General features: G+C 32.2%; 2 protein-coding genes and 1 pseudogene across 3 annotated transcripts; all 3 read right to left on the minus strand.

The window, feature by feature from the left end:
* Nucleotides 1-480: 480 nt before the first annotated feature.
* Nucleotides 481-4,407, minus strand: LOC111274759 (26S proteasome regulatory subunit 7A-like; annotated as a pseudogene). The gene is made up of 10 exons (XR_016334196.1): nucleotides 4,248-4,407; nucleotides 3,654-3,735; nucleotides 2,780-2,872; nucleotides 2,609-2,685; nucleotides 2,427-2,488; nucleotides 1,992-2,135; nucleotides 1,654-1,872; nucleotides 1,384-1,565; nucleotides 938-1,112; nucleotides 481-793 (listed from the first exon to the last, which is right to left on the minus strand). The product of XR_016334196.1 is annotated as a 26S proteasome regulatory subunit 7A-like (transcript).
* Nucleotides 4,408-14,557: 10,150 nt separating this feature from the next.
* Nucleotides 14,558-18,509, minus strand: LOC111274760 (26S proteasome regulatory subunit 7A). Its single transcript, XM_022859646.2, has 10 exons — nucleotides 18,377-18,509; nucleotides 17,973-18,054; nucleotides 17,167-17,258; nucleotides 16,998-17,075; nucleotides 16,797-16,858; nucleotides 16,024-16,168; nucleotides 15,670-15,888; nucleotides 15,386-15,567; nucleotides 15,014-15,189; nucleotides 14,558-14,911 (listed from the first exon to the last, which is right to left on the minus strand). The coding sequence occupies exons 1-10, from the start codon at nucleotides 18,461-18,463 to the stop codon at nucleotides 14,754-14,756; spliced, it is 1,281 nt and encodes a 426-aa protein (XP_022715381.1). The 5' UTR covers nucleotides 18,464-18,509; the 3' UTR covers nucleotides 14,558-14,753.
* A 476-nt stretch (nucleotides 18,510-18,985) lies between these two features.
* LOC111274761 (protein STRUBBELIG-RECEPTOR FAMILY 6-like) lies at nucleotides 18,986-26,459 on the minus strand. The gene is made up of 16 exons (XM_022859647.2): nucleotides 26,144-26,459; nucleotides 24,576-24,708; nucleotides 24,409-24,480; nucleotides 24,258-24,323; nucleotides 24,086-24,157; nucleotides 23,916-23,987; nucleotides 23,735-23,806; nucleotides 23,588-23,653; nucleotides 23,415-23,477; nucleotides 23,014-23,321; nucleotides 21,949-22,232; nucleotides 21,328-21,599; nucleotides 20,585-20,717; nucleotides 19,849-19,988; nucleotides 19,589-19,745; nucleotides 18,986-19,410 (listed from the first exon to the last, which is right to left on the minus strand). Exons 1-16 carry the CDS (start codon nucleotides 26,244-26,246, stop codon nucleotides 19,255-19,257), a joined length of 2,169 nt encoding a protein of 722 aa, XP_022715382.1. The 5' UTR covers nucleotides 26,247-26,459; the 3' UTR covers nucleotides 18,986-19,254.
* Nucleotides 26,460-26,773: the final 314 nt, after the last annotated feature.

The following is a 26,773-nucleotide window of genomic DNA, read 5'->3' on the forward strand; positions in this document are numbered from 1 at the left end:
ACCTGGAATTTGATTGAGTGACAAATACTAACAAAAGAGGTGTATATATGTAACCCATTGTGACAAGATATATGCTGTTTTTGCTTTCTTGAAAGCTGCCTACTATCAAAATGAAGAACTGCTTTTAACGTGAAGAGCCCATTCAATTGGAATGTAAAGAACATGAACTTAGAATGACAATTTTTACCCCCATAATAAATATATAATAATAATTCATATTAAATGAACCACTTTTTATTTTTTAATTTACAAAACGTTAACTCTTTTCTTCATTTTTTTCTACAATATAAATTTATGAGTGAAATTATAACGTTTAGTGTTATAAACCTCTTTTTTTTAGCTTGTAAGATGTTGAAAAAAATTAAATAGCATAGCTTGTAGGAAGATATAAACCTCTTTTTCCATGCAAAAACAATTTGACAACCACACTATGAAATCTTGTATCAGACCAACAAACAAATGAGGCAAGAGGATCAACCCTTCATGCTAAACAACTTGTTTCTTTTTTTTTCTTTGCATGTTAGATGCAAGAATACAACAAATAGTGCATACATATTTCCTTGAATGTATTCAACTAAAACCTGATTTGAATGGAAATCAAAACGTCAATAAATAACACAGTGAAAGACCTTACCTTTCAAATCTAATTGTATACCATATACTTTGGAGTTGCGCTAGTAACCCTTGATTACTTTGTTCACGGCATCAAGAAAATCTTTTTCAGTTGCTGTCTTCCTTCTTGATCAGATGGCATACATTCCAGCTTCTGTGCATACACTCCTTATGTCAGCACCTACAAAAGAAATCAATTAAGTCACAAAAATAATCCTACACACAAACAAATTAGTTTAACAGAATAAGAATAGAAAAGAAAATGAGTACATCACATCACAGCAAGATTCAAGAACAAAGGAATCCTAGGAAGATAAAACTCTACCTGTAGAATTAGGACAAAGTTGAGCAAGAAGCTCAAATCTAATGTCTCTATCACAATTCATAGTCCTTGTATGGATTTTGAAGATTTGAGTCCGGCTCTCCAAATCAGGAAGGCCAAACTCAACCTTACAGTCCAATCGTCCCGGGCGTAAAGTGCAGGATCCGGTGTCTCTGGCCTGGATAATGGTAGCAAAAACACATTTAAAAAACAAGCCACAATTTATGCATCATGGTTGCAGACGCATAGACCAAAAGGATCAATAAGAAAATAACAGAAAACTTCACAACTTCAAGTTCTACTACACAACAAATTCAGAAGGACCTTTTATAATGGGTTTCACAAGGTTTTATGAGCTAGAGAATATAACAAACATGCTGCAATTTATTGCAAAATGAAAAAGTAGATGCAGAGAGATAAGAGAGTGGATTAGAGGCAGCCAACTTAACCTGTTAGTTGCCATCAGAACTTTGATATTTCCATAGGCATCAAACCCGTCAAGCTGATTGACAATCTCAAGCAGTGTACGCTGCACCTCATTATCCCCACCAACACCATCATCAAAACGTGCACCCCCAATAGCATCAACTTCATCAAAGAATACAATACATGCTTTTTTTGAAGGTGCCATCTGCAAGAGGTAGCATCTTTGTTAGATAATAGGAGAGAACAAAAAAACAGTAAAAGTATAATTGCAGGAGAAAAACAATTTATATAACCTGGAATAGTTCTCGAACCATCCTAGCTCCCTCACCAACATATTTCTGAACAAGCTCACTTCCAATAACACAGATGAAGCGAGCATCCGTCCTATTTGCCACAGCCATTGCAAGAAGGGTCCTACCAGTTCCAGGAGGACCATAACATAGAACACCTTTAGGTGGATCAATCCCGAGCTTAAAAAAATTCTCAGGATGTAGCATCGGCAGCTCAACAACCTAGAAAAACAAAATCGAATGTTAGATGAATAACTAATTTGTTATTTTAACATTGCTGATCCAGCAACACAAGGGCTTGAGATTTTATATATAAACATAATCTATAACTAACAACACACTTCTCTCATCTTTTCAATCTGCTCCTTGCATCCACCGACATCATTATAGGTGACATCAGGCTTCTCCTCCACAGTCATCCTGGTTACAATAGGATCAATTTTTGGAGGCAAAGAATTTGTATCTGATATTTATTGCGATCCACCCTGCAATGGAAGAACAACATTAAACTAAAATTATGTTTGCACATGATAAATACATAAAAGCAAACATGGTGATTAAGATAGATTTCACTCTCAAAATGGAAAGAAAAGAAAACCTAAATCATAAAAAGATATTAACACATGGACTCCCAATAGTGTCTCGGCAGCAGACCAATATCCTTTAAAAGAACTTCAAGAGAAAACAAAAATATTTTTAGTGGGAAAAAAAATCGATCAAATGTATGAAACAAACAAGAATTAACTGCGAAATATTTTAATAAATAGGAAACTTACCCAACGCGCATGCCTTCTTCTATGTCAGTGGGGGAAACTTTGTCACCCAGCCCAACAACAAACTGCAGTTCGTAATGCACATGTGCATTAGATATTAGAAAGTCAGATTCCATTTATTGCGACAAAGGACCAAGTTTAGGCCATCAACAACACTCATTAAAATTAATCACTCAAGTGCATACCTTGACAATTTGCTTAACATTAATAACATATTTAGCATCATCCGTGTTCGAATTGATTATTTTTGTGCATCTTGCAATGTAGGTGATGAAAACAGTCAAAGCCCAAGAGACTTGCATCGCAAATACAAAATTTTTGTCCAAACTCCCTTTGGATGAAAGAAAGAACTAATACCTGGAGAGGTTGTTCCTCCTGCATCATTTGCTTATCTGATACAAGATCCCACTGACTTGGTGCAGCTAGCCTGGTATCTGATTCCTTGATACCTATATTAGACATTGACAGAATTAATATATACTATATGTTAATACCAATTAGAACTTACACTAGAAACAAAAAGAGGCCAACTATCACAAAATTAAACAAGAGAACTAATAAAGAAACAAATAAACGGTATTACAAAATTTAGAGGAATTGTTTTAAAAGCATATAAAAAAATCTGCAGTAGGAGGATATCAGCAGCTAAGCATCATTTCACATAACATCCCTAAAAACAAATTACAAAATTAGGGTGGTAATGTTGCTGTTATCAATTGATTTTAAAAAGCAAGCAACAAATAAAACTGCCTCCAATCCAAATTTACCATCAGATTGTGGTTTGTCCATCATAACTGTAATTATCAGTATCCACTAAACCTGGCAGTTCAATTAAGAATTTTAGGTATGATAATACCGCAAACTTTAGGGAACATAAACACGATCATGCATCCTGCTCACATTGAGTTTTACTTCAGGCATGTTAGATCACATAAAAGCATCTCATAGACATCAAATTACTTTTCCTTCTTTTTTTTTCTTCTTTTTGAGAAAAATCCATAATAAAAACATGTACCACTATCATATTTGGAATATGTGCCCAAAAAAAATCATATTTGACATATGACATATGCTATATGATATCCCAAAAAGAAAGATCAAATATGAGCAAGTATCCTATTCCTCAAAATTACATGCATAATATTTTATCCTCTCAAGGTTGATGTTTCATGTTTGAACAGCAACAGATAGATGAAAAAAAAAAAAAAAAGAATGAAAGTTGAAACATACCACAAAGGTCATTGACCTTTTTGGCCATCTCTTTGATTTATTTTTCTGCTTTCTTGATACCATTGGAATATGGACCCAAATCCTGCAAAAAAATAAATAAATGAAAGTTTAGATATGCCAACAAAAGAAAAGGAATTGTCCACATACCAAACCATCCCAGGAGCAATCCTATGATTTAAATAGTAAGTAGAAAACACAAATGCCATCGAAAACTATTTCTTTAGCTTTTTTTCAATATAGTTGGTTTCAATAAGCAGTGAAGCTCGCACCTATGAGTTGAAATTTATTTAACCCCCAAATTTGTTTTGATCTCTGTGAGTACAACAAGGTAACAACGCATTGTACAGAAACCAGAAAGTTACAGACTTTACTGAGGGAACTATAATCCAATGTTAAACCTTAGCTAAAACATGAGCAATTTCAATTATAGATCCAAAGAGTCATAAAATTATCTAAAAATGGCGACAAAATCATAAAAGCATTTAACTCAAGGCAAAAACCCATATAAATATCAACGAAACTAGACAGAGCTTGGCTTTTCTTTTTTTTTTTTTGGGGGGGGGGGGGTAGGGAAGGAGTTGTCTGGGAACATACATAAGTCTTCAATAATGCGATATCATCCTCATCTAAGGGCAGAGGATTTTTCTCAACTATCAGATCATCCTCTGCTTGAGCCACCATGTTTGGATTCTGGCCTTTGGAATTCGTTTGGTTTTTCTTGTTGGCCAAGACAAGAACAAGAGACCTTTGCAAATTTTAGTTTTTGGTTCTGATGAGAAAATTTTCTCTGCTTTGCCTTTATAGTAGGTTAGTGGGACCTACCATTTTTGGCCTTTCCTTTTTAAGGCAATATTAATTATTATGTGCTCTTTTTTAAAAAAATTCGGGAATAAATATATCCTCATTCCACGATCAGTCAAGCCATTTAATTTTTATACTTTGAATCAATAATTTTCAATATTAAATAAGAAATCAGGGTCAGGTTACATATTTTCCACTTCGTTTTTTCCCTTCCAAGGGCAATTCTAACAGCATATTTCACAGTTAGCTTTTCATCTATAGAATCGACAGCATGGTGAAGGACAAAGAAACGCTGAAAAGGGTCACATTTCTTCTTCTTGTTGTGGCTTCAACTCCAGCTTCTGATCCAAATTCTTCTATTTTATTCTTCTTAGTTTATTACCCAAGTTTTCACTGTGAAAGGTGTTCCTTTTATTTTTAGTCATCTTCCTCTTTCACCAACAAAATTGCTTATAAGAAACCAATCTGGAAAAGTGAAAAAAGGTGCTTTGAGTTCGATAATATTGATGATGCTTTAACTATGTTTCATCAAATGGTTCATTCGTTTCCCAGGCTTTCGATTGTGGAATTTGATAAGCTGTTAGGGAGTATTGTCAGAATGAAAAGCTATGCCATCGTTGTTTCCATGCGTAACCAAATGGAATTGTTGGGAATAGAACCTTCTGTTTATACTATGAACATCTTGATTAATTGTTTTTACCGTTTGCATAAAGTTGAGTTTGGGTTTTCAGTTTTGGAAAAAAATGTTTAAGTTGGGTCTTCAGCCTCATGCTGCAACATTCAACACCCGCATCAATGGCTTCTGTATTGAAAGTCAAGTGGCTCGAGCCGTGAGTTTGCTTGATAAGATAGTTCATTTCAAGACGCAACATGATCATATTATTTTTAAGTAAAATTTAAAGTAATACGAAAATTTTTTCTTAATCATTCTAAAATTTTTCAATAAATTGATATAATCTGTTTAATAAAATCTATATATTTAATTTAATTAATGATACATATTTATATATCTAAATACAAATCATATAAAAATATAAAATTATTTCATAAGATTTTATTGGTCAATATTGTTTCCGACGACTAAGTAATCTTTTTCATTTGATCTTCTAATTTTTTATAAAACTAAGCAAATTTATCACTTACTCATCTGTAAAAAAAAAGTAAAAAGAGAAGGAGTAAACCACAGTTCGGCAAGTATAAACTCACACACCTTACTAGATCAAGTATCGTTTTCATACATATCACATAAATCATTCAAAATATTCATCAAATCATAATGTCAGAACATTTTAAATATCATCTTTCTATCAAACATTTCGTAAATTCATAAATCAATATAAAAACATGTCAATTCATAAATCATTGTAAAATATACTACCATTCAAATATTGTAATCAAATCAAATCATGGATCAATAATTAAAAATCATCATATATCATCTTTATATACAAATCATTGATCAATATTTAAAATCATCATAAATTATCATTATCATTAGTTTATCATTAGCTACAGTCACTGTTATAACTCATAACATTGGCTGTATCGATAATTTTATCCTCATGATCATAATCATTGCTAACTATTATAACCTACTAGCCAGGGCCTTACGCTAACTACTATTACTCGTTAACAAGTTCGTATGATCATGTTTTTACTAACTAATATTATTCGTTAGCCAGGATCATAGAACTTGTTTTGATATCGATGATTCCATTTTTCAAGGATGTAAAAACGTAGTTATCATAAAATCGTTCTTTAAATAAAAAAAATCACTTTCTCATTTCATTCATAAGCATGATCCATCGTTTATATAAAAAAGCGCAAAATAATTGTATACTTTATCTTATTTTCATACATTGAAAATAATGAAATAAAACATTTATTCATTTAGAAACATACATATATACATGAATTCAAAAACAAATAAAGTGTGTGAGATTCTATTTACCTTCTTTTGATTCTACCACCTAGTTTTTTTCTCAAAATAATTAATGGTCTATTCAAGATCATTTCAACATAACAGTAATTAATGAACCTATTTGAACCCACTTATACCAAAACAATAAAGTTAAACAAGAATTAACTCAAGTAACTAATTTTGACAACCTACGCTACTTTCACTAAAATAAACATATCTCAAGATATACAATTCGAAATTAAAATCTTTTTAATGTGTTAGAAACTAGACTTGATAAGTTTTCTAACCATATATGGCCCATCTCATGATTCCTTGTGGATTAATTATAACAATTTTTGCAATACACGTCATATGCTGCTGTCAGACAGTCTGTATACCTTTTAATAAAAATTAAGTATTTATTCAGAAGAAACTCCAAATTCAATTCTGCTTGTTTCATTGGAAAGTCGACTTAATAAAATTTCCAAAAATATATGGTTTAATCTGTAATTCTTTGAATAAAATTTAAGACAATTTTCAAAATTCAACCCCGATGCTGCTGCCTTATAGCCTGTATATCCTTAAATAAAAATTAGACAACTCTTCATAAAAAACTCGAATTCGACTTCCGTTTGTTTCATTAGAAAGTATATTCAACATGCTTTCCAACAATATATAATAATCATAGCAATAATCTATCCATTAATATAGATTCTATTTTAATTCACTATTATAATTTATAGCATCTCATCCAAAAATAAAATTTCTCCTTTAATCTTTAAAAATTCAAATCTCCACTTTTAGCCTTTAAACTCCATTCAATAATCATCAATAAATCTTAAGAACATGAAATTAACAAAGCCCAATAATTTACCTAAATAGATCATGAAGATTAATGAAAGATTTCATAATTTTTCTTGATTTTTTTCTCAAATCTTCAACTCCAAATAATAGCAATCAATATGATTTTTTTAAAATAAAAAGAGGATATATACTCACCTTTAGGGGATTAACTTGATTGTAACCTCTGATTTTGAATCGACAACTTGATTTTTCATATTTTCTAACTTTAAGGAAGATGAGAAAGAAGAACTCTCATTTTTTTTTTCAATAGCTAAGTTTTCTTTCATATAATACTCCAGCCCCTTTTTCTTTTATCAATTAATCTCTTAATTAACTTAATGCGCTTTAGTAATAGTCTAGCCCAATTATCATTTGGGCTAGGGTATCACATTCTCCCCTCCTTATAAAAAGTTTCATCCTCAAAACTTGATTTACATCTATATCTTATTCCTTCATTTCTAAAATTACTTTTCTTGCCGTATGATTGTTTTATTAAACTTTTATAAAGATAACAATTTCATCCCAAAACTTGTTCTTTCCAATTAACCATTTGAAAAAGATATTTTCAATATGTTAAAACTCATATCATCTTAAATTTTTAAATACTCATATCCAATCACATAGTTTCTACCAAAATATTCGCTTAACATAGATTCATCATGTACACTAGATATCAAAAGTGACATTATTCTTTATTTTGAACTTGTTTCACTTTACCAAAAACTTCAAATGTCCTTACATAATACAAACTTATCTTTCTTACTTTATAATCCTCGTAATGAGTATAAATGATTGACCAGTTGAAGCTATAAATCATATCTCCAAATTTTGGTATAATTTCTTTGCTTACTTTAAACCATTGCTTAATCAACCAAAATTTATCAGCCATTTGTTCCATAAATTCAAGAAATAAAAGTTATTTTTCTTTATCTTTAACCCAATAAGTCTAAGACTTAAATCTACTTCCATACAAAACCTCAAAATGAATAATTGAATATTTATCTTATGACTATTGTTGTAAAATATTTATCTTCAAGTCATGACATAAACACTTTTTAAAAAATTGTCAATCAACGATAAAGCCTCAAAAACTAGAAAAAAACATAAAATATTCTTATCCAAAATTCGTTAGTACTTATTTATTAAAGATTTATCACTTTCTCCACTAACAATAGCATAAAAAGTTAGAACTTAAAACAACTTAGACTTCCATTGTGTACTTTGATATTTTCTTCCAATAAAATTCTAACAAATTAACTTTTATAACATTGTTTTTAACAAGAAAAGCATGTGTCCACAAAATTCCCTGTAATCTGCTTCATACCATGTGTTCATAACCATAATAACCTTGAATAACAATATCAACAAATCATTTTACCACCAAAAAGATATCACATAGTACTTTAATTTTCTTTTCTTCTCCACCAACAATATAAAATTTTATATCAATTAACCATTATAAAACATATGAAATCGATGCAATAAATCATATCCATAAATTTAGACCATATAAATTCAAATATAAAATCTCGAGTTATCAAAGTTGTCTTCAATTTTGAATATTATTCTTTCTGATTTAACAGATCAATTATCATATAACAACTGATTCTTCATAATCCCCACACACATCATAATGTCTCAAATTCTCTTTTATCAAATATATTGCTATCATCTCCAAGTCAAAGTCAAAACATGTGCATCATAATCCATTAGTAAAATTCTTTTATAGAATTTAAACAATAAAAACTCAAAATACTTGAATTTGTATAAAAAAATATAGTTATAAACAATAACCAAATGCATCACATTATTTCAGAAGTTCTTTCAAATTTTTCTAAAATTAAATACATGCTCAATATCACCAAGTACACAAAATCATCACTTGTAAGATTTCAACCAATCTTTTGCCCTTGTAAGATTTCAAACAATCATTCTTAACCAAAACATATATATTTTTCTGTAAATCGATTACTCCTTCAAAACCAATTTTCTTACTAAATCATCTAGATAACCACAATTTTAATTTTTATCCACAAATTTAATTCCTTGCTAAGTACATAGCCTAGTACCACAATAGATAATGTTCTCCATAAATATAAAATTCGAAGAAATCCAATAGTATACTTCAATTAGAAACTATGACCACAAATTAATCACTTTAGCCACTAAAAAAAAATCAGTACACCCTAAATAGGAATTTAATTATCAAACTTCAATTTGACTATACAACTTCCAACTCGTATGATCAAACCTTAAATATTTTCTCAATAAAAATGTAAAATCAAATCAAGTGAATATCTTTCTTTACGTATATTAAACTATTTACCACAATTATAACATTTCGGACTAAATCCTTCAAAATAAATTCTCAAACATTATAACACATAAATAATTACTTCAAAATTTCAACATATCGTTTCATTCCAACTCTAATATTCCATACTTTTAATTTAAAAAATGTACACTTATATTCCAATCTTAATCCACTTTATGTCACGCCCTGAGACAATGATATAACATGGTCATATTACCTTGAAGTAAACCTCAAAGTAATATGAAGTCTTTTTTCTTAATCATTTTAAATTTTTTTAATAAACTGATATAGTCTGCCTAGTAAGATTTATATCTTTAATCCAACTAATGATACATTTCTAAATATCCAAATATAAATCATATAAAATACAAAATTATTTCATAAGATTTCATTGGCCAACATTGTCTCCAACGATTAAGTAATCATTCCCATTTGATCTTTTAGCTTTCACAAAACTAAGTAAACTAATCACTTATTCATCTGTAAAGAAAAAGTAAAAGGGGAATAAGCAAACTATAACTCAGCAAGTATAGGCTCACACATCTTACTGGATCAAGGATCTTTTTCAGACATATCATATAGATCATTCAAAACATTCATCAAATCAAAATGTCAAAATATTTTAAAGATCATTGTTTTATCAAACATTTCTCAAATTCATAAATCAATGTCAAAACATGTCAATTCATAAATTATTACAAAATATTGTATCATTCAAATATCATAATCAAACCAAATCATCGATCAATCATTAAAAATCATCTTAAATCATCTTTATATACAAATCATGGATCAATATTTAAAATCATCATAAATCATCATTATCATTCGTTTATTGTTAGCTACAGTCACTGTTATAACCTGTAACATTGGTTGTATTGACAATTTCATCTTTATTATCATTGTTAACTATTATAACCTGCTAATCAGGACCTTACGCTAACTATTATTACCCGTTAGCAGGTTGTATGATCATATTTTTGCTAACAACTATTATCCGTTAGCTAGAGTAGTAGAACTAGTTCTAGTGTCGATGATTTCACTTTTCAAGGATGTAAAAACGTAGCTATCATAAAATCATTTTTTAAATAAAAAAATCACTTTCTCATTTCATTCATAAGCATGATCCATCATTTATATAAAGAAGCATAAAATAATCATATGCTTGATTCTTTTTTCATACATTGAAAATAATGAAATAAAAACATTATTCATTTAGAAATATACATATATACATAGATTCAAAAATAAGTAAAGTGTGTTAGATTCTACTTACCTCCTTTCAATTTCACCACCTAGTTTTTCTCCTAAAATAATTAATGGCCTATTCAAGATCATTTCAACATAACAGTAATTAATCAACCTATTTGAGATCACTTATACTAAAACAATAAAGTTAAACAAGAATTAACTCAAGTAACTAATTTTGGTAACCTGCGTTGCTTTCACTAAAATGACCATATCTCAATATATCTAATTTAGAATTAAAATATCTTTAATGCGTTAGAAACTAGACTCGATAAGCTTTCTAACCATATATTGCCCATATTTTGATTCCTTGTGGATTAATTATAACAATTTTTGAAATCCATGTTATATGCTGCTGTCAGATAGCCTGTATACCTTTTAATAAAAATTATATATTTATTCATAAGAAACTCCAAATTCAATTCTGCTTATTTCATTGGAAAGTAGACTCAATAAGCTTTCCAAACATATTGGTTTAATATGTAATTCCTTGTATAAAAATTAAGACAAATTTTGAAATTCAACCCTGATGCTACCGCCTTACAACCTGCATATCCTTAAGTAAAAATTAGACAATTCTTCATAGAAAACTCGGATTCAACTTCCGTTTATTTCATTAGAAAGTAGATTCAACATACTTTCCAACATTATATAATAATCATAGCAATAATCTATCCATTAATACAGATTCTATTTTAATTTACTATTGCAATTTATAGGATCTCATCCAAAAATAGAATTTTTCCTTCAATATTTAAAAATTCAAATCCCCACCTTCAGTCTTTAAACTCCATTTAATAATCAATAAATCTTAAGAACATGAAATTAAAAAAGTAAAATAATTTACCCAAATAGATCATGAAGATTAATGAAAGATTTTATAATTTTTTTTGGTTTTTCTCTCAAATCTTCAACTCCAAATAATAGCAATCAATATAATTTTTTTTAAATAAAAAGATGGCATATACTCACCTTTAGGGGATTAACTTAATTGTAGCCTTTGATTTTGAATCGCCAACTTGATTTTTTATATTCTCTAACCCTAAAAAAGATGAGAAAGAAGAACTTTTATTTTTTTTTTCGATAGCTTAGTTTTCTTTCATATAATACTTTAGCCCCTTTTTTTTTATTAATTAATCTCTTAATTAACCTAATGGGTTTTAGTAATAGTCTAGCTCAATTATCATTTGGACTGGGGTGTCACAGTTCATAAAGGGTATCAGCCCAATTTAATTACTTATAATACAATACTTAATGGTTTAAAACCAACAACATAGGTGGAGCTGTCAGGTTGCTAAGGATGATGGAAAAAAAAAGGTTTCCAACCTAATGTTATAGCATACAACATAGTCTTGACAATTTTTGTAAGGACAGGTTGCCAACTGAAGCTTTGATGTTGTTTTCTGAAATGAGAGGTAGGGGCATTCAAACTGATTTTATCACTTACAATTCCTTGATTCATGGAATGTGTAACTTAGGTCAATTGAAGGAGGTTGCAAGATTAATGGTCCAAATGGTAGCGACCAATATCACACCTAATATTGTCACTTATAATTTATTAGTTAGTGCATGTCGTAAAGAGGGAAATGTTTCTAAGGCTAAAGATACTGTTGAAATAATGAGAAGAAAAAGAGTTAAGCAAAATATTATCACATACAATTTACGCTATGTTTGGATAAATATTAATAAAGAAAAGGAAAAGAAAAGAAAGTTTTTTTTTTTTTAAGGATATATGTACCCCTTATTTGAAAAATTAAAATTAATAAAGAAAAAGAAAGGAAAGGAATTATAACAACCATTGTTTGGTTAAATAGTAAAAAAAAAAGGAAATAATTCATTATAATAATTTTTTTCAATTATAACCTTTAATTGTTTGTGATTTTAAAGTACTTCTGAATCATAATATATTTGTTATCTTGTTTAGCATCGTAATTGCTACTATATCAATGATTTTTAATCAAGTAAAATAATAAGATGTTTTACAAACATGTATTGATAGATTTGTTAGCCATTATCAAAATTTTAGCACATTATCACTTTGACGGTATATTCATATAAAAGCTATTAAATATAAAAAATTGAATCACATAAAAATATTACATATGAGTGAATTATATGTCCTTTTTGCGCCAAACAAGAAGTAATAACAGATCACCATATAGTTGTTAAACATAAATTTATTTTACTAAAATAAAAAATAAATATTTCCATCCTAAGAAAAATAAAACTAACATTTACCAATTAAATTTGTGTGGAAAGCAAACTGATATGTTTATAATCATAGCCAAGTTAATTGTGTTTCAATGAAACAGCTCTTAGAATTACCGACATCTCAAACTATAATATATTAAATATAAAAATAAAAAATTTTGTGTTAGTTTGACATCTCATAAATCTAAAAAATATGTTTATTCATATTCAATCATTCAGCAAGATCAAATCACCAAAAAATTATAAAAAATTTTTATATTGGAAGAGACATATGAAACTTACTTAGAAAAAGAGATAATTTTAAAAAATTATAAGAAAATAGTGATGTGGTTAAGTTTTTTTTTTACTAGGCTTTTGGTATTAATAAAAAGTTGGATATAATAATCTTTTACAAAAATAAAATTTTTTTAACTTTCCTTTTCTTAACTTTTCTCCTAAATTAGGATATTAAAAAAGTGAAGATTATAAGAGAAATCAAGGATTATTGAATTTTCACCTCTTTCCTTTCCTTTAAATTAAAAATTTATCGAAACAAAAATTTTTTTTTTTTGTTTCCATTATTTTCTTTTATTCTCCTTTCCTTTCCTTCCCTTCCACTCAATCCAAATATATTGTTACTGATAGAAGGATATTATTTGCAAAGGAAAATGGATGAAGCAAGAAAAGTATTTGAGGTGATGATTGATGAGGATTATGCACCTGATTCATGTAGAAATACTATCATAATCAAAGGATATTGCAAACTTAAGAGGTTAAATGAGGCAATGAAATCTCTTTCGTGCAACTATTATTTCATTTATTTGTCGTACAGTTAAAGCTTGATGCTGAAAGCTACATTGTAGTGATTAAGGGACTTTGTAAAGGAGTACTGTCAAGTGAAGCTTATGACTTGCACAGAAAAATGAAAGATGATGGTTGCTTGCCAAATAGTTGTTTTTATAGTACAATGATCCAGGGGTTTCTTGCAAACAATAATGCCTCAATGAAAATACATGTGCAATATCACTTGAATAGTCTACAATTCCCTAGTATCTGGCAAACTTATGATCATGAGCAAGTCGTCTTTGCAAAGAATTGAAAGCGATTATTGATCTTCTACCTCCTGGCTTTTCAATGGCTCAAATAACAGATAAAAGGTGAAAGTGCTCATAATTCGATTTTAACTGATCTAATCAATTTAATTTTATTAATCGATCAATCATTAAACTAATTTCGATCAATTAATAAAAATAATTTTAAAATAATTTTAATTTTTAATTAATTTAATTCAAAAATCAAATTAATTAAAATTTTAATCGAAATATAACATAATCTACATATAAAATAAAAAAAACATGAAATGAATCACTTAATTTCTTAATTTATTAAAATTTTTAATATAACACTTTAATATTTAAATCTTTATTAAATAATTTTATTTAATTTATTTAAAATATGATCAATTCAAAATTCAAAATATAATTTAACTTAGATAAACTGATTATTCGATTAATCAAAATCATTAATCAAATTAATCGAATTAAATTAAATTGATTAATTTTTGAAATTCACAAATTTAATTTGATTAACGAAAATAAAATAATACAATTTAATTAATTTAATTTTAAATTAATCAGATCAATCAAATGAACACCCCTAAGCTAAAGGTACTTAAATAACACTTTTTGCATAATTGAAGGGTCAGATTTATAATTATGCCTTGAGAAAACCAGCACCGAAAATATCTAACTCCAATACATTGAATATGATAGAACCAAACACATGTCTTGCACCAGAATCTGGATTAATTGTAAACCATATATTTAGGTGTTGCACTAAACTTTTGATATCCCTTGATGACCTTGTTCACGGCATCAAGGAAATCTTTTTCTGTCACTGTTTTTCTTCTAGCCCGAATGGCATACATTCCGGCCTCGGTGCACACGCTTCTTATATCAGCTCCTGTGAATAAAAAACCATAAATCTCAAAACCACTCCGAGTAAAAGTACAAAAACTGAAAAACTGAAAAACATAAAACAAGAAACTTCAGAAGAAGACTCTACCGGTGGAATTAGGACAAAGCCGAGCTAAAAGCTCAAATCTAATATCGCGCTCACAGTTCATTGTTCTTGTGTGAATTTTAAATATCTGTGTCCGACTCTCCAAATCAGGAAGACCAAACTCAACCTTACGATCCAATCGTCCAGGACGTAACAATGCAGGATCTAGCGTGTCTGGCCTGAAAAATGCACAAAAAAGAGGACCACAAATAACAATCATCTCCTGTTTGTATAATTAATCATGATAAAACCTTCAGTGAATATTACATTAAATCCTGGTAGGGACGGCTTGAAGAAAAAAAGATGATAGAATGCTTCCCAATAACAAAACTATATCTTAAGAGAGAGTTGAAATTATTAGTTTGCAACTTTAACCTGTTTGTTGCCATCAGGACTTTGATGTTTCCACGAGCATCAAAGCCATCAAGCTGATTCACTATTTCAAGCATCGTACGCTGAACCTCATTGTCTCCACCCACACCATCATCAAAGCGCGCACCGCCGATGGCATCAACTTCATCAAAGAACACAATGCATGCTTTCTTTGATCGTGCCATCTGCAGCAGATAATATCTTTGTTCAATAATGGCAAAATGAAAAAGGTTGTATATAATAGCATCAAGAGAAGACTTAAACAATGAAATTTAGCAGGTTATAACCTGAAACAGTTCTCGAACCATTCTAGCTCCTTCGCCAACATACTTTTGAACAAGCTCACTTCCAATAACACGAATGAAGCAAGCATCAGTTCTATTTGCAACAGCTCTGGCAAGAAGTGTCTTGCCAGTTCCAGGAGGACCATAGCAAAGAACACCCTTAGGAGGATCGATCCCAAGCTTGACAAATTTCTCTGGATGAAGCATGGGTAACTCAACGACCTAAAAGAACAAAAGTCATCCATCCATGCATGTTAGTTTATGATCCTAACTTAATATAAAAGTACAAGTACTAGGAGAAAGGTTTCAGGTTTTCTGTGTGCCTGTACATATTAACATAAGAAAGACTATACGTACTTCGCGCATCTTTTCAATCTGCTCCTTACAGCCACCAACATCATTATAAGTCACATCTGGCTTCTCCTCCACTGTCATCATGGTCACACTTGGGTCAATTTTAGGAGGCAAGGGAATCTGTATCTGATATTTGTTGCGATCAACCCTGCAAAGTAGAATAACAGTCTACTAATGAGAATTTTATACACAATGAAAGACAAGAACATATAAGGAAGTAAAAACACAGTTTGCTTCCATAAAGAAAAATAAAGGCAAAAGTCAAAAATCATGAAAGCATGGAATTTCAAATGCTACTAGTATTTTTATTAAAAAGGATATCCAATCTTATCGATCCTAAAAAATGAGGTGAACATATAGTACAATAGACTGAATAGTTATACTTGGTGGCAATGATTCTATGATTATTGCTCCTGGTTACAGTGCTTGGCACCATGATGTCTTCATGTTTGAATCCTTGTTTAAAGGAATAAAAGGTTACAAAACAGGGTAAATCAATGATGGTTCAAAAATCCATGGTTGGCATGGTCTTGGGGTGTTCTATGTGCACCCCCTAGTGGTTGCAACAAACAAATACTCCACAAATTTTATCAAAAAATTGCACATATACATCTATCTAAAAAGCTACAAAGGCTACAAAAAGAGGCAACAATAAAACTGCAGTGGAAGACAAACTATTTACAGGATATAAAACTTTAGAGCAAAGTGTAAACTGTAAAATGCACTAGTAACAAAAATTCAAGCCTGAAATCTTTTAATAACAAATAGAAACTTACCCCACACGCATGCCTTCTTCTATATCAGTGGGGGAAACTTTGTCACCCAAGCCAACAACAAACTGCAGTTAGAACCATATGCATAACAGACAAAAAAAAATCAATGTCTAGTCTTCTGACAAAGAAACTATTTAACTTGGAATTAATATGTTCAATCAGCCAGAATGGCAAACATGAGACTCAGGGCCTTAAAATACATACCTTGGCAATCTGCTTAACATTGATAACATATTTGGCATCTTCTGTGTTTGGATTAATTATCTTTGTGCATCTTGCCACCTGGATGAAAAATATAGTCAATATTCAACGACTCAAAACAAGCAACATAATACAATATTTTCTTAAAACATTTTTTAGTAAAAATCAATACCTGAAGCGGTTGCTCCTCCTGCATCATTTGCTTATCAGAGACAAGATCCCATTGGCTGGGTGCAGCTAACCCAGTGTCTGACTCCTTGATACCTATTTTGCAAAGTATACCAGCATATAAAACAGGAATACATTAAGTATAGACCGATTTTGTAACAAATTAGTGAAAATTGGCAAATGAATAGTAATTTGAAGATAGAAATTTGGATGACTAACTAAAAAATAAAAACATTGAATATAACTCAATACTTCAGTATGGCAGCCGCAGCTGCAAAACACACTCACATTAATGTGTTTGCAGCTGGCAATCAAGAAGACACAATGGGCTGAGAGATTGCAGAAACGTATTAATGCTAAAACATGTATGCAGAAAGGAAAAATTTTCCTAGTCAACATTGGCCAGATATTGTGAATTACAGAATTGAGGGACAAGCAGGTATGTTCTGCGTAGCAGCTAGCTTATGCTCGACGACCCTTTATGCAGATTTTTCACATGATAGTATAAACTAATATGCCATATGAATTGATTTGTTTTTCCCACATTTTCTTTTGTGGTAAAGGTAAATGTAATACATATTTATATCATCTTGCATCCAACATGCCGTAAAAAGCACCAACAATAAGAGTAATAATAACTCTTTATTTAGCATCCCACTTAGAACAACAAATGTTGCCAAAATAGACACCTGAATCTAATACTTAAATCTAAATAATAAAATGAAAACAAAAAAAAAAAAAAAAGAAGAGGCGAACAAATGGCTTCGAAACTAAGTAACATAATCACCGGAAAAAATGGGGAAAATATACCGCATAAGTCATTTACTTTCTTTGCCATTTCCTTAATCTCCTTTTCAACTTTCTTTATGCTCGTTGAATAAGGCCCTAACCCCTGCCAAAAAAAGAAAATAAATTTGTATCGTGGTTGCCCGAAAAACTAATAAAACTAAAAAGCAAAGTAAAAATGGAGTGTAAAGATTTTTGTTTATAAACCCTAGAAATTGGCGGTTGATATCAGGATTTAGGAGCACATCTCAAAATAACAGATAATACACAATTAAATAATCCAAAGCAATTAAGCATACCTCCATAGCTGAAATAGAATAGACATGTGAAAAAAATTTTTTAAAAAAAAAAAAGAAGAAGAAAAGGAAATCGAAGATTCATAAAAGAAAAAGGAAAAAATGCGAAAAGAGAGAAAGAAAGTTAATTACATAGGTTTTGAGAAGTGCGATATCGTCTTCGTCAAGAGGCCTGGGGTTTTTCTCGTCCTTGATCTCATCTTCTGGTTCAGGTGCCATCCTTGGATCTCTAGCTTTCTTCTACCTCTTTGCTTGACAGAAACTTGAGTTAAAATAGATTGTACAACTACTTATAGGCGTTTCTTTTTTCAAAAAAGAAAAACGATTTTTTCCTGATGGGCCTAAGGCCCACCATCTCTGAACTTGGGTTGCTACGAGCCGGGTTTGACGGAGCCCAGTTGATACTTTCAAGGTTTTGTCGAAAACCCGATCCCAGTCTGTCTCACCAGTCGGGTCTGTTAGGTTCGCTTGACTAATCAAAATAATATTAAAATATAAAATTATTCTAATATTAATACTTTAACATCATTAAATATATTTTAAAAATAAAATTAAATAAAAATAAATTTTATTAATAAAATAATAATTCTAACTGAATTGAACATGATTCAAGCTTGAAACCCAGATCTCCTCTTTCTCTTTATATGCAAAATAAATAAATATTAAAAAAATAGTTGTTAATATTTGAAATTGAAAATAAGGGACAAACTTTCAAAGCTGACGAAGAAACTGAGAGCCGAGTGAATAATAATGGGCCTTATTATTGTTAAGGGAATAAGGAACACTAAAGTTCATCATGTACAGAACAGTGAAAGAATTTAATTTGATGGGTGCCACATGGTTGGACTGTATTGCAGCATATTACAAAGTGCAGGGCAGGCTTGAAAATGAAGCTAAAGTCAGGGGGAGTATAGTAATAATAATATTACACTCGAGACGAAAGCGTTCAACACGATTACAATCCCAAGACCTCATCACCAAAACAGTGAAGCAAAGACTACTGCAGCCATTCAAGACATGTAGTCATGTGTATCATCAGGGTTGTCCGTTCGCTGAGATGCACCTTGGTCCGTCCCTATTGTTCTTTTACTCATGTTAGCTCGCTGCACTAGTCGAACCAATGCTTGAACCACCTCCGACATAGGTGGCCTGAACTCAGGCTCCGGCTGCCCCAAAGAAATAACTAAAAGGATCAGTTCAATTCTACAGCAGTGAAAATTTTGACTGCTACGCGAGTCATTAAGGAACCACCCTTGACACCAAGCTTATGCCCAATGCACTGAAGATTTAATGCAGACGAAACAAGGACACAAGTTGTATTGCACTTTTTGAGCAAGACATTACCTGGACACAAAGAGCAATCACATCTGCAAAACGAGAGAGAGATTTAACTGGGTAAAGCCCTTTAAGTGCCGGGTCAACCATCTTTGACAGAGCATCAATATCATGGAGCTGAGGTGTTGCCCATCGAACCAAAGATTGCTCTAATCTTGGCCTTGTGCTGTTAAAAACACTCACATACTAGTTAGAATTGTGGTGAAAACTAACACGATGCTAATACATTGAATGATGGAATACCAAATTCTTCATAGATGATTCCTCACCTATCAAATGGCTTACGTCCAGTGAGAAGTTCCAACATAACCACTCCAAAACTGTAAATATCACTCTTAAGAGAGTACTGACCAGACATAGTAACCTCCGGTGCACTGTATCCGGACCCCACATCATCACGATTTAATACCTGCATACCAACAGGAGACACTTGCAGTATGTAAATAAGCAATTAGTGAAACACTCAGGTACTTTGACCAAGGTCAATAGGTCAGGTAAGTGATCTTGTTACTTAAAACCCTAATATCAGTCACTTTCGGCATCCCATTAAGTGCACCAGAAAACCTAAGCAAACATTGTTCCTCATATCCAGAGCCATGAATGATATTGTTCATAGGCCATGAAACTCACAAAATTGAATTCAAGTGCATAAAATGGATTTTTGTGCATGCGAGATATTGTGAGGATGCATGGGAAGCCATTTTAAAATTTCTCTTACTGTCTCTATATTTGTGGTGAAAAAATGTTTAGATGAACTCTAGAGCTTGTAAGATTAACTTAGAACAGGATATAAACAAACAAAGTCACACATGGTCATAGTCATCCTCATCCTTTGACAAATGCCGATTAACATATGCAAGTAATTGGAATAAAGAATTTTATGAACAAAGAGACAAGACAATTCAAAATATAAATGACGTGCAACATAGTTGTGCAGAGCTAGTGGGAAACTCAATAAGTAACAACAAATTAAACTATTAGTTCATGCAATAACAGAAAATTTACCCGATCTGCACTTGGAATAAAGGTTGCCAAGCCTGAGTCTGAAAGGTGAGGGTTGAGCTCAGCATCAAGTAAGATGTTTGCTGACTTGATATTTTTATGAACAACAGACGGCGAGCAAACTTCATGCAAGTACCTGGAAAAATTCCTTTTATGAAGTCCGAGTAGCCATTTGACAAGAGATAATAACCATGGCAGGTAAGGAAGTGTAGCTTCATGGTTGACTTTTACTCCAGGAGATATAAACTAGAAAACTGAATATCCTTTAATATGTATCAGATCTCAATGAAAATTTGGAGATTCCTAATAGTCAATAGATACTCTACTAGCATCTTACAAATAGTCAATTCTCAATTATAATCAATTGGAGACCACTAGGTATGCCAATATTTTTAGCCTCATCAGACAACTATCTGACTTTGCAAGGTTCAAAAGGGTCTAGTAACATGAGTTTGGCAAAAGTTGAACAAGATACACACACTCTTCAGCAAGTTGGTAAACTATTTCAAGTAGATGATGCAAATGGTAAAACACAGCACAATAGGAAAAGAAGACTAGAGAGGAAAGTAAAAGATACCATGGGGTAGGGCGCTCAAGTGTTAGCTATTCACAGGGAAAAAAAAGGGGGGGTTGTTCTGGGGGAAGGAGAAAAGGAGATTAACTGCAACTCCTTCTATTTGCAGTGATGGTCTAAAATGAGATGATAATAATAGCTATTGTTGCCCATTATAGAATTATCAACTTACTCTAACGCACGTGCAGTCCCCAGAGCAATTTTGACACGGGAGTTCCAAATCAATGGCTTGCTGTACTCATCTGATAGATGCAGAAATTCATGTAGTGAACCATTTTTGTGGAACTCATAGACAAGCAGGTGCTGTCTGTGCTCTGAACAATAGCCAACCAGCTCCGTTACATTTGTGTGATGCAACTGGGAGATATTCGAAACTATCTCTATAAAATCATCAGACATTTCACTGGGAAGAGCTGATGAATCTATTTTCTTCACAGCGAGAACCTATGGCAGTATGAACACAAGTTACCAGCTAGGTGAGTACTGAGTAGAACATTTTTAAAAAACCTTCAGGCAAGTAAATGACAATCTATGGGCAAAAAAGTTATGGAGATCAATGACATTGGATATGTAGCATTAATTGCGATAAAGGGAGACCTCTTACTGAAAAAAAAAATCATGAACCACACTTAAAGGTCACAGCTAGAACAAGAGTGGCACATACAAGATTAAATATGCTGATGAAAAGAGTATTTCTCAGGTTAGAGCATGTAATAAAACAGAAGTTGCTAAAATAGAGATCATGCTCAGTTATTTTGACATAACTATGGATTTTATAGGACGAATATTATACCTTGCCATCATCAAATTGAGCTCGATAAACACGTCCAAAAGATCCTTCGCCAAGAAGATTTTCAACACTGAAACTGCCTGTAGCCATCTGGAGGTCTGCTATTGAATATGATGTAACATTTGTAGGAGCTGGGACAGCTTTCTTAACAACAGTAGGCTTTCTAGAAAAGTCTTCTTCATCAAATGATTTGTGACGGTCAACGGGTGGGGGTCGAAGGTTTATCGAAGCAGGTGTATCAAAGGTCAGGGTGTCAAGTGAAGAGGAAGAATGTATGGATTTCATTTCTGCAATACAATTTTAAGCATGAGAAACAAATAGTTCGATCAAGAGAACTAAACAAGTGTTCTAAGCCAAAAGATTTAGAGAAAAAAGTTAATATAGACTATGACAAAAGCAAACTAATGCTATACAATTTCTCTACAGCCCACAGCAGCAATCACAAGTTCAATATACATCTAGCAACATACAGTAGCATTTCAACATGATAAAATCAGAACATTTTGTGAACAAAATAGACTCCAAATTTATCCTCCCCCTCCCCCACTCCACACACCAAAAAAAGAAAAAAAAAAAGAACCAAAAGCCATCAGGTCTCCTATCAGCTAAGGTTTGGCTTCATTTATGATATCCCTTTATGAAAGCAGAAGGCTTAAATTCACAAATCTAGTTATGAAGACACGCCCATCAATCATGGAGTCAAGAAGAGATTCTTCACTGAAGCATTTATTCTTCTAACCTACTGAATTTTTTACATATTCAGTTCTTTGCATTTCTACTATCTTGAGCATACACTCTGCATATTTCATGCTTCAAGTGGAGTCTAAAGCAACAACACCAAGAAGATAAGTTCTGAAATGAATTTCCTAAATATTCTTGAGAGATTTAATAACTACAAGAACAAGGTTATAGCTGTTTGCAGCTATAATAAAAGACACTCACAAAATCTCTTCATCAAGAAATCCAATGCAGTAGCATTACAACTAACGTGGAGCAAACAGTAAAGATAGATTTATGTGACACTCAACTGGCCACAATGCAGAGTTGCAGATAGACTAATAGTGTTACCTTGCACTTCGTTAGAAGCAAGAGGAGCAAATGGTTGATTATCAAGCTTTTCAATATCTGAGGATGACCTCCTGGATCTTCTCTTAACCAGAAAGAACGCTACTATAGCCCCAACAATAAGGATGGATATCACTATTCCTGCTATGCCTCCACCTCCAATCCCTGATTTGCTACTCCCACCACCAGAACCACCATCTGATGGGGAACTGTTGCTACCGGATTTATGATTTCTGTTGTTTCTAGTGGCAGGAGGGGTACCAGGTGGAGGTGGGGGTGCAGGCCCTGAGCTCCATGAATTACCGTCCTTCCTGTCATGAAGATTATAAAGGTTGAATTTGAAAAGAACTTTCTTTGATACAAAATAGAAGTCACAGCACTTGATAATGAAGTCAAATGCTTACTGCAAATTTATGCTTTTCAATTGATCAGGTATCCAGCCAGTAAAACGGTTATTGGAAATGTACCTGTGAGACTTAAAAACAACTATCAGGATGGGCAGCATTACAGGGTCAATTACATTATAAGAAAACAATACAATGGTATGCATTTTTAATCTGATATACGGGTTACCCACAGATCATTAAGGGGAAGATTGGCAAGGACATCAATAGTGCCTGTAAACTGGTTGCTTTCCAAGTACCTGCAAAAGGGTAAACAATACATATAAGGAAAATCCACCATACATACTTATTCCACAAATGATATTTCCTCTAATACTTACATAGAGTTAATACTAGTAAGATTCTTAAAACTCTCAGGGAGATCACCAGTCAGAGAATTGAAAGAGAGATCCCTACAGCAAGGCATAAAGATAATTGTTAACGTCTTCGGTTAAATTAACTTAAAGACAGGCATCTATGAAAAACTATATAATCTGATCGGTGGTAGGAAGAACATCTTACAATGTGGAGAGGGAAGAAAGTGGTCCAAACATATCACTCAATTGGTTCTGCAACTGGTTATGACCAAGATTTCTGCATTTCCAGAATGGAAAGGAAAAAAAGACAAAGTGTAAGTTTCTAAATGTCTATGGTCCTTGTGTCAAGAGATGAATATTTGGAACATTACTTACAGGTATTGAAGAGAATGCATCTGATTGATGGAATAAGGGACGCTTCCAGTAAATTGATTATACGCAAGATTTCTGCATACAAATGAACATTATATTATACATACAAATCAGTAAATGTCAGAAATGAAATAGTAGGAATGGGAAAGGGAACAAATGAACATATGAAATATACAATTGCTCTAAGTTCTGTGGAATATTATATGGAATATCGCCTCCTAGATTGTTATGGCTCAGGTCCCTGCAGATTTGTTCAAATATCAGTATAAAGATAATCATATAAAAATAGAAAAAACCAACCTGCTGTTAAAGATTAGATTTCTTACAGTTCCTTCAATGATGTCAAACTTTGAAGGCTGTAGCCCATCGACCCAGAAAGTCCAAGATTTGACAGTTTACTGATGAAAAGGACAATAGAAGAATGTACTATAGTTAGCATCAGCTGATGCAGGACAAGACGTCTAAAAGGAAATCAGGGAACACAGAAGATCACATTTCAGTGACACGTTGGCCTGAGCAAGTAACGCCTTTCCAGGACTGCCCACATGGATCACCATTGTTAGCGGTCCACCCAGTTAGCTGCTGCGGTGAATTTAAACTGCTGAACATAACCCCTAGGGCAGAAGCTGCACATCAAACATTCCACCAGCAGGATGAGTAACCCAAGGAGATAATTTATAATTACAGGTCTTAAATTCTTCCACTGCTCTGTTGCAAACATTCGTGGAAAACAAGACAGCTTCCATGCACACAATGTGTGTTTAACAAATTTATTTTCCTAGTATATAGAAGTTTATCCATCCACCAAATGAGTAGTGACATAGCTTTTCCAGAAAGAATATGCTATTAATGACTAAAATGATTAGTCAGAAACAACATTTGGCCAGAAATATTGGAACCACAAGAAAACAGGGAAATCTGAAAACAAAAATGATGTCAGTTTCGAGAATCAATCTTTAAGCAGAAAACTGATATTTCTTTGCAGAACAAAGAAAAAGCTTAAGCATTGTGGCCAGACAGGAAAGACCATTTTGCAATTTAAATTAACAATTGTCTAAGCAGACAATTTTTTTTTTTTTTTGCTCCTTCTAAGCAGACACATAAAGAAGGAAAAAAAGAAAAAGAAAAGGTAATTATGTGAATCAAACCCACCCCTCAATGTTTCCCTTCCACCATTTTGGGACATAGATTTTGATAGCTGCAGGGATAAAACACCATCCCAATTGGACCATTAAAAGAAAGAGATTTTATTGGTTTCTATCACTGAAAGCCTTGATCTCAACAAAATAATTTGAAATATTAAGTTTAGGGTCTAATTTAACGCACTACATATGGAATCTACAAAGAGATCAAACCTTGTTAGTTATGATTCTAATAGGCAGATATAAAGTGCAGGATTTTTGGAGAGATATAGGTTTGGCAAGTTATAGACTCCATTCAGGTAGTACTAGCAAATGTAAGTAGCCATCTTTCCTGACATACAAGAGCTCTTCTTGGTCTTAATCATCCAGTCTTAACACAGATGCAATTGAGCTAATGCTATATCCAGTCTTGTTCTCAGGTTACCGCAGGACACCCTCCCATCTGATACTGGAATGTTATAAGCTATGAGTCCACAAGCATGGAAAAGAAATTGTATTGATACCAAAGGAGAGCAGTGGGAATAACGATTGAACTTGTTGGAGTCAGCAGCAATTCAGATAAGAGCCAGAAAGATTATAAGTTTGTCCAGAAATCCATATCCTAGCAAGTTATAAATTAAAATGACGACTGAAATACCAAACTTTCCAATCAACTTATCTTCATAATCTACCAGAACCCAACTTTGAAAAGCAAAGTCAAAACTTTATAAACAATAAACAACACGAACAAAGTTAAAAAGGCAATGCAATCGAGGAAACCCTTTTTGAGCCGCAAGCAGCTCAAAACAGATAACATGACAGAAAGCCAACCAAAAAAAGCAGCACCAAAGATCACAGATTTGGCAAGAAAAGATAAGCATATGCAAAATCTACAAATCTAACAGAATAAGGCAGAAAATCAAAGCAAAGTAACACTAACCATCTCCTTGATCTGTTGCACCATTGGCAAATCTGGGCTTAAACGACAAAATGCAGACTGTAAACAGCACCAAAACCAAACCTTTTCTCCAAGTCTTCAGCATCTCTCCCCAAACTGGTCACTTCCCAGGAACCAAAAATGGTTTTGGACTAAGACCCTTTTCTTATTCTTCCTTCCTTGTAAAAAAATTTATTATCTTTGTTTATGCTACAGATTTTATACTTATTTAGCCATAACCAAGTAAAAGCCGGTAGGCACGATTTGCCAGAGGAATCCAAAGCCACAGAAAAGTTTATATATCTGCATTGCCTATCTCTATAACATTATCATTTACATTAATATATATAGACATCACAAATTCCTATTTTTTGTAATTTGGGTTTTTGTTTTTGTTCTTTTTTATGTGACTGACACTGTTAAAAAAAGAAAAAGTAAATAGATGCTTACGCTTTTGGTAGGTGTGTCTGACTTTGCTAAATACTCGTTCTTTCCTTTAGCAGCTGTAACCTTCAAAGGCTTACACGCTTTTGGCTTTGGGGTTTATTTTATTTTTGTAATCATAATTTTAGGCTTTGGGGTTTCACAAGGCTTACCCAAAACTGCAGCTGTAACTTTCACGAGGCTTTAACA

This window comes from Durio zibethinus, chromosome 26 (assembly GCF_047325235.1).
Source record: "Durio zibethinus cultivar Kanyao isolate XHJ-2024 chromosome 26, ASM4732523v1, whole genome shotgun sequence".
NCBI lineage: Eukaryota > Viridiplantae > Streptophyta > Magnoliopsida > Malvales > Malvaceae > Durio > Durio zibethinus.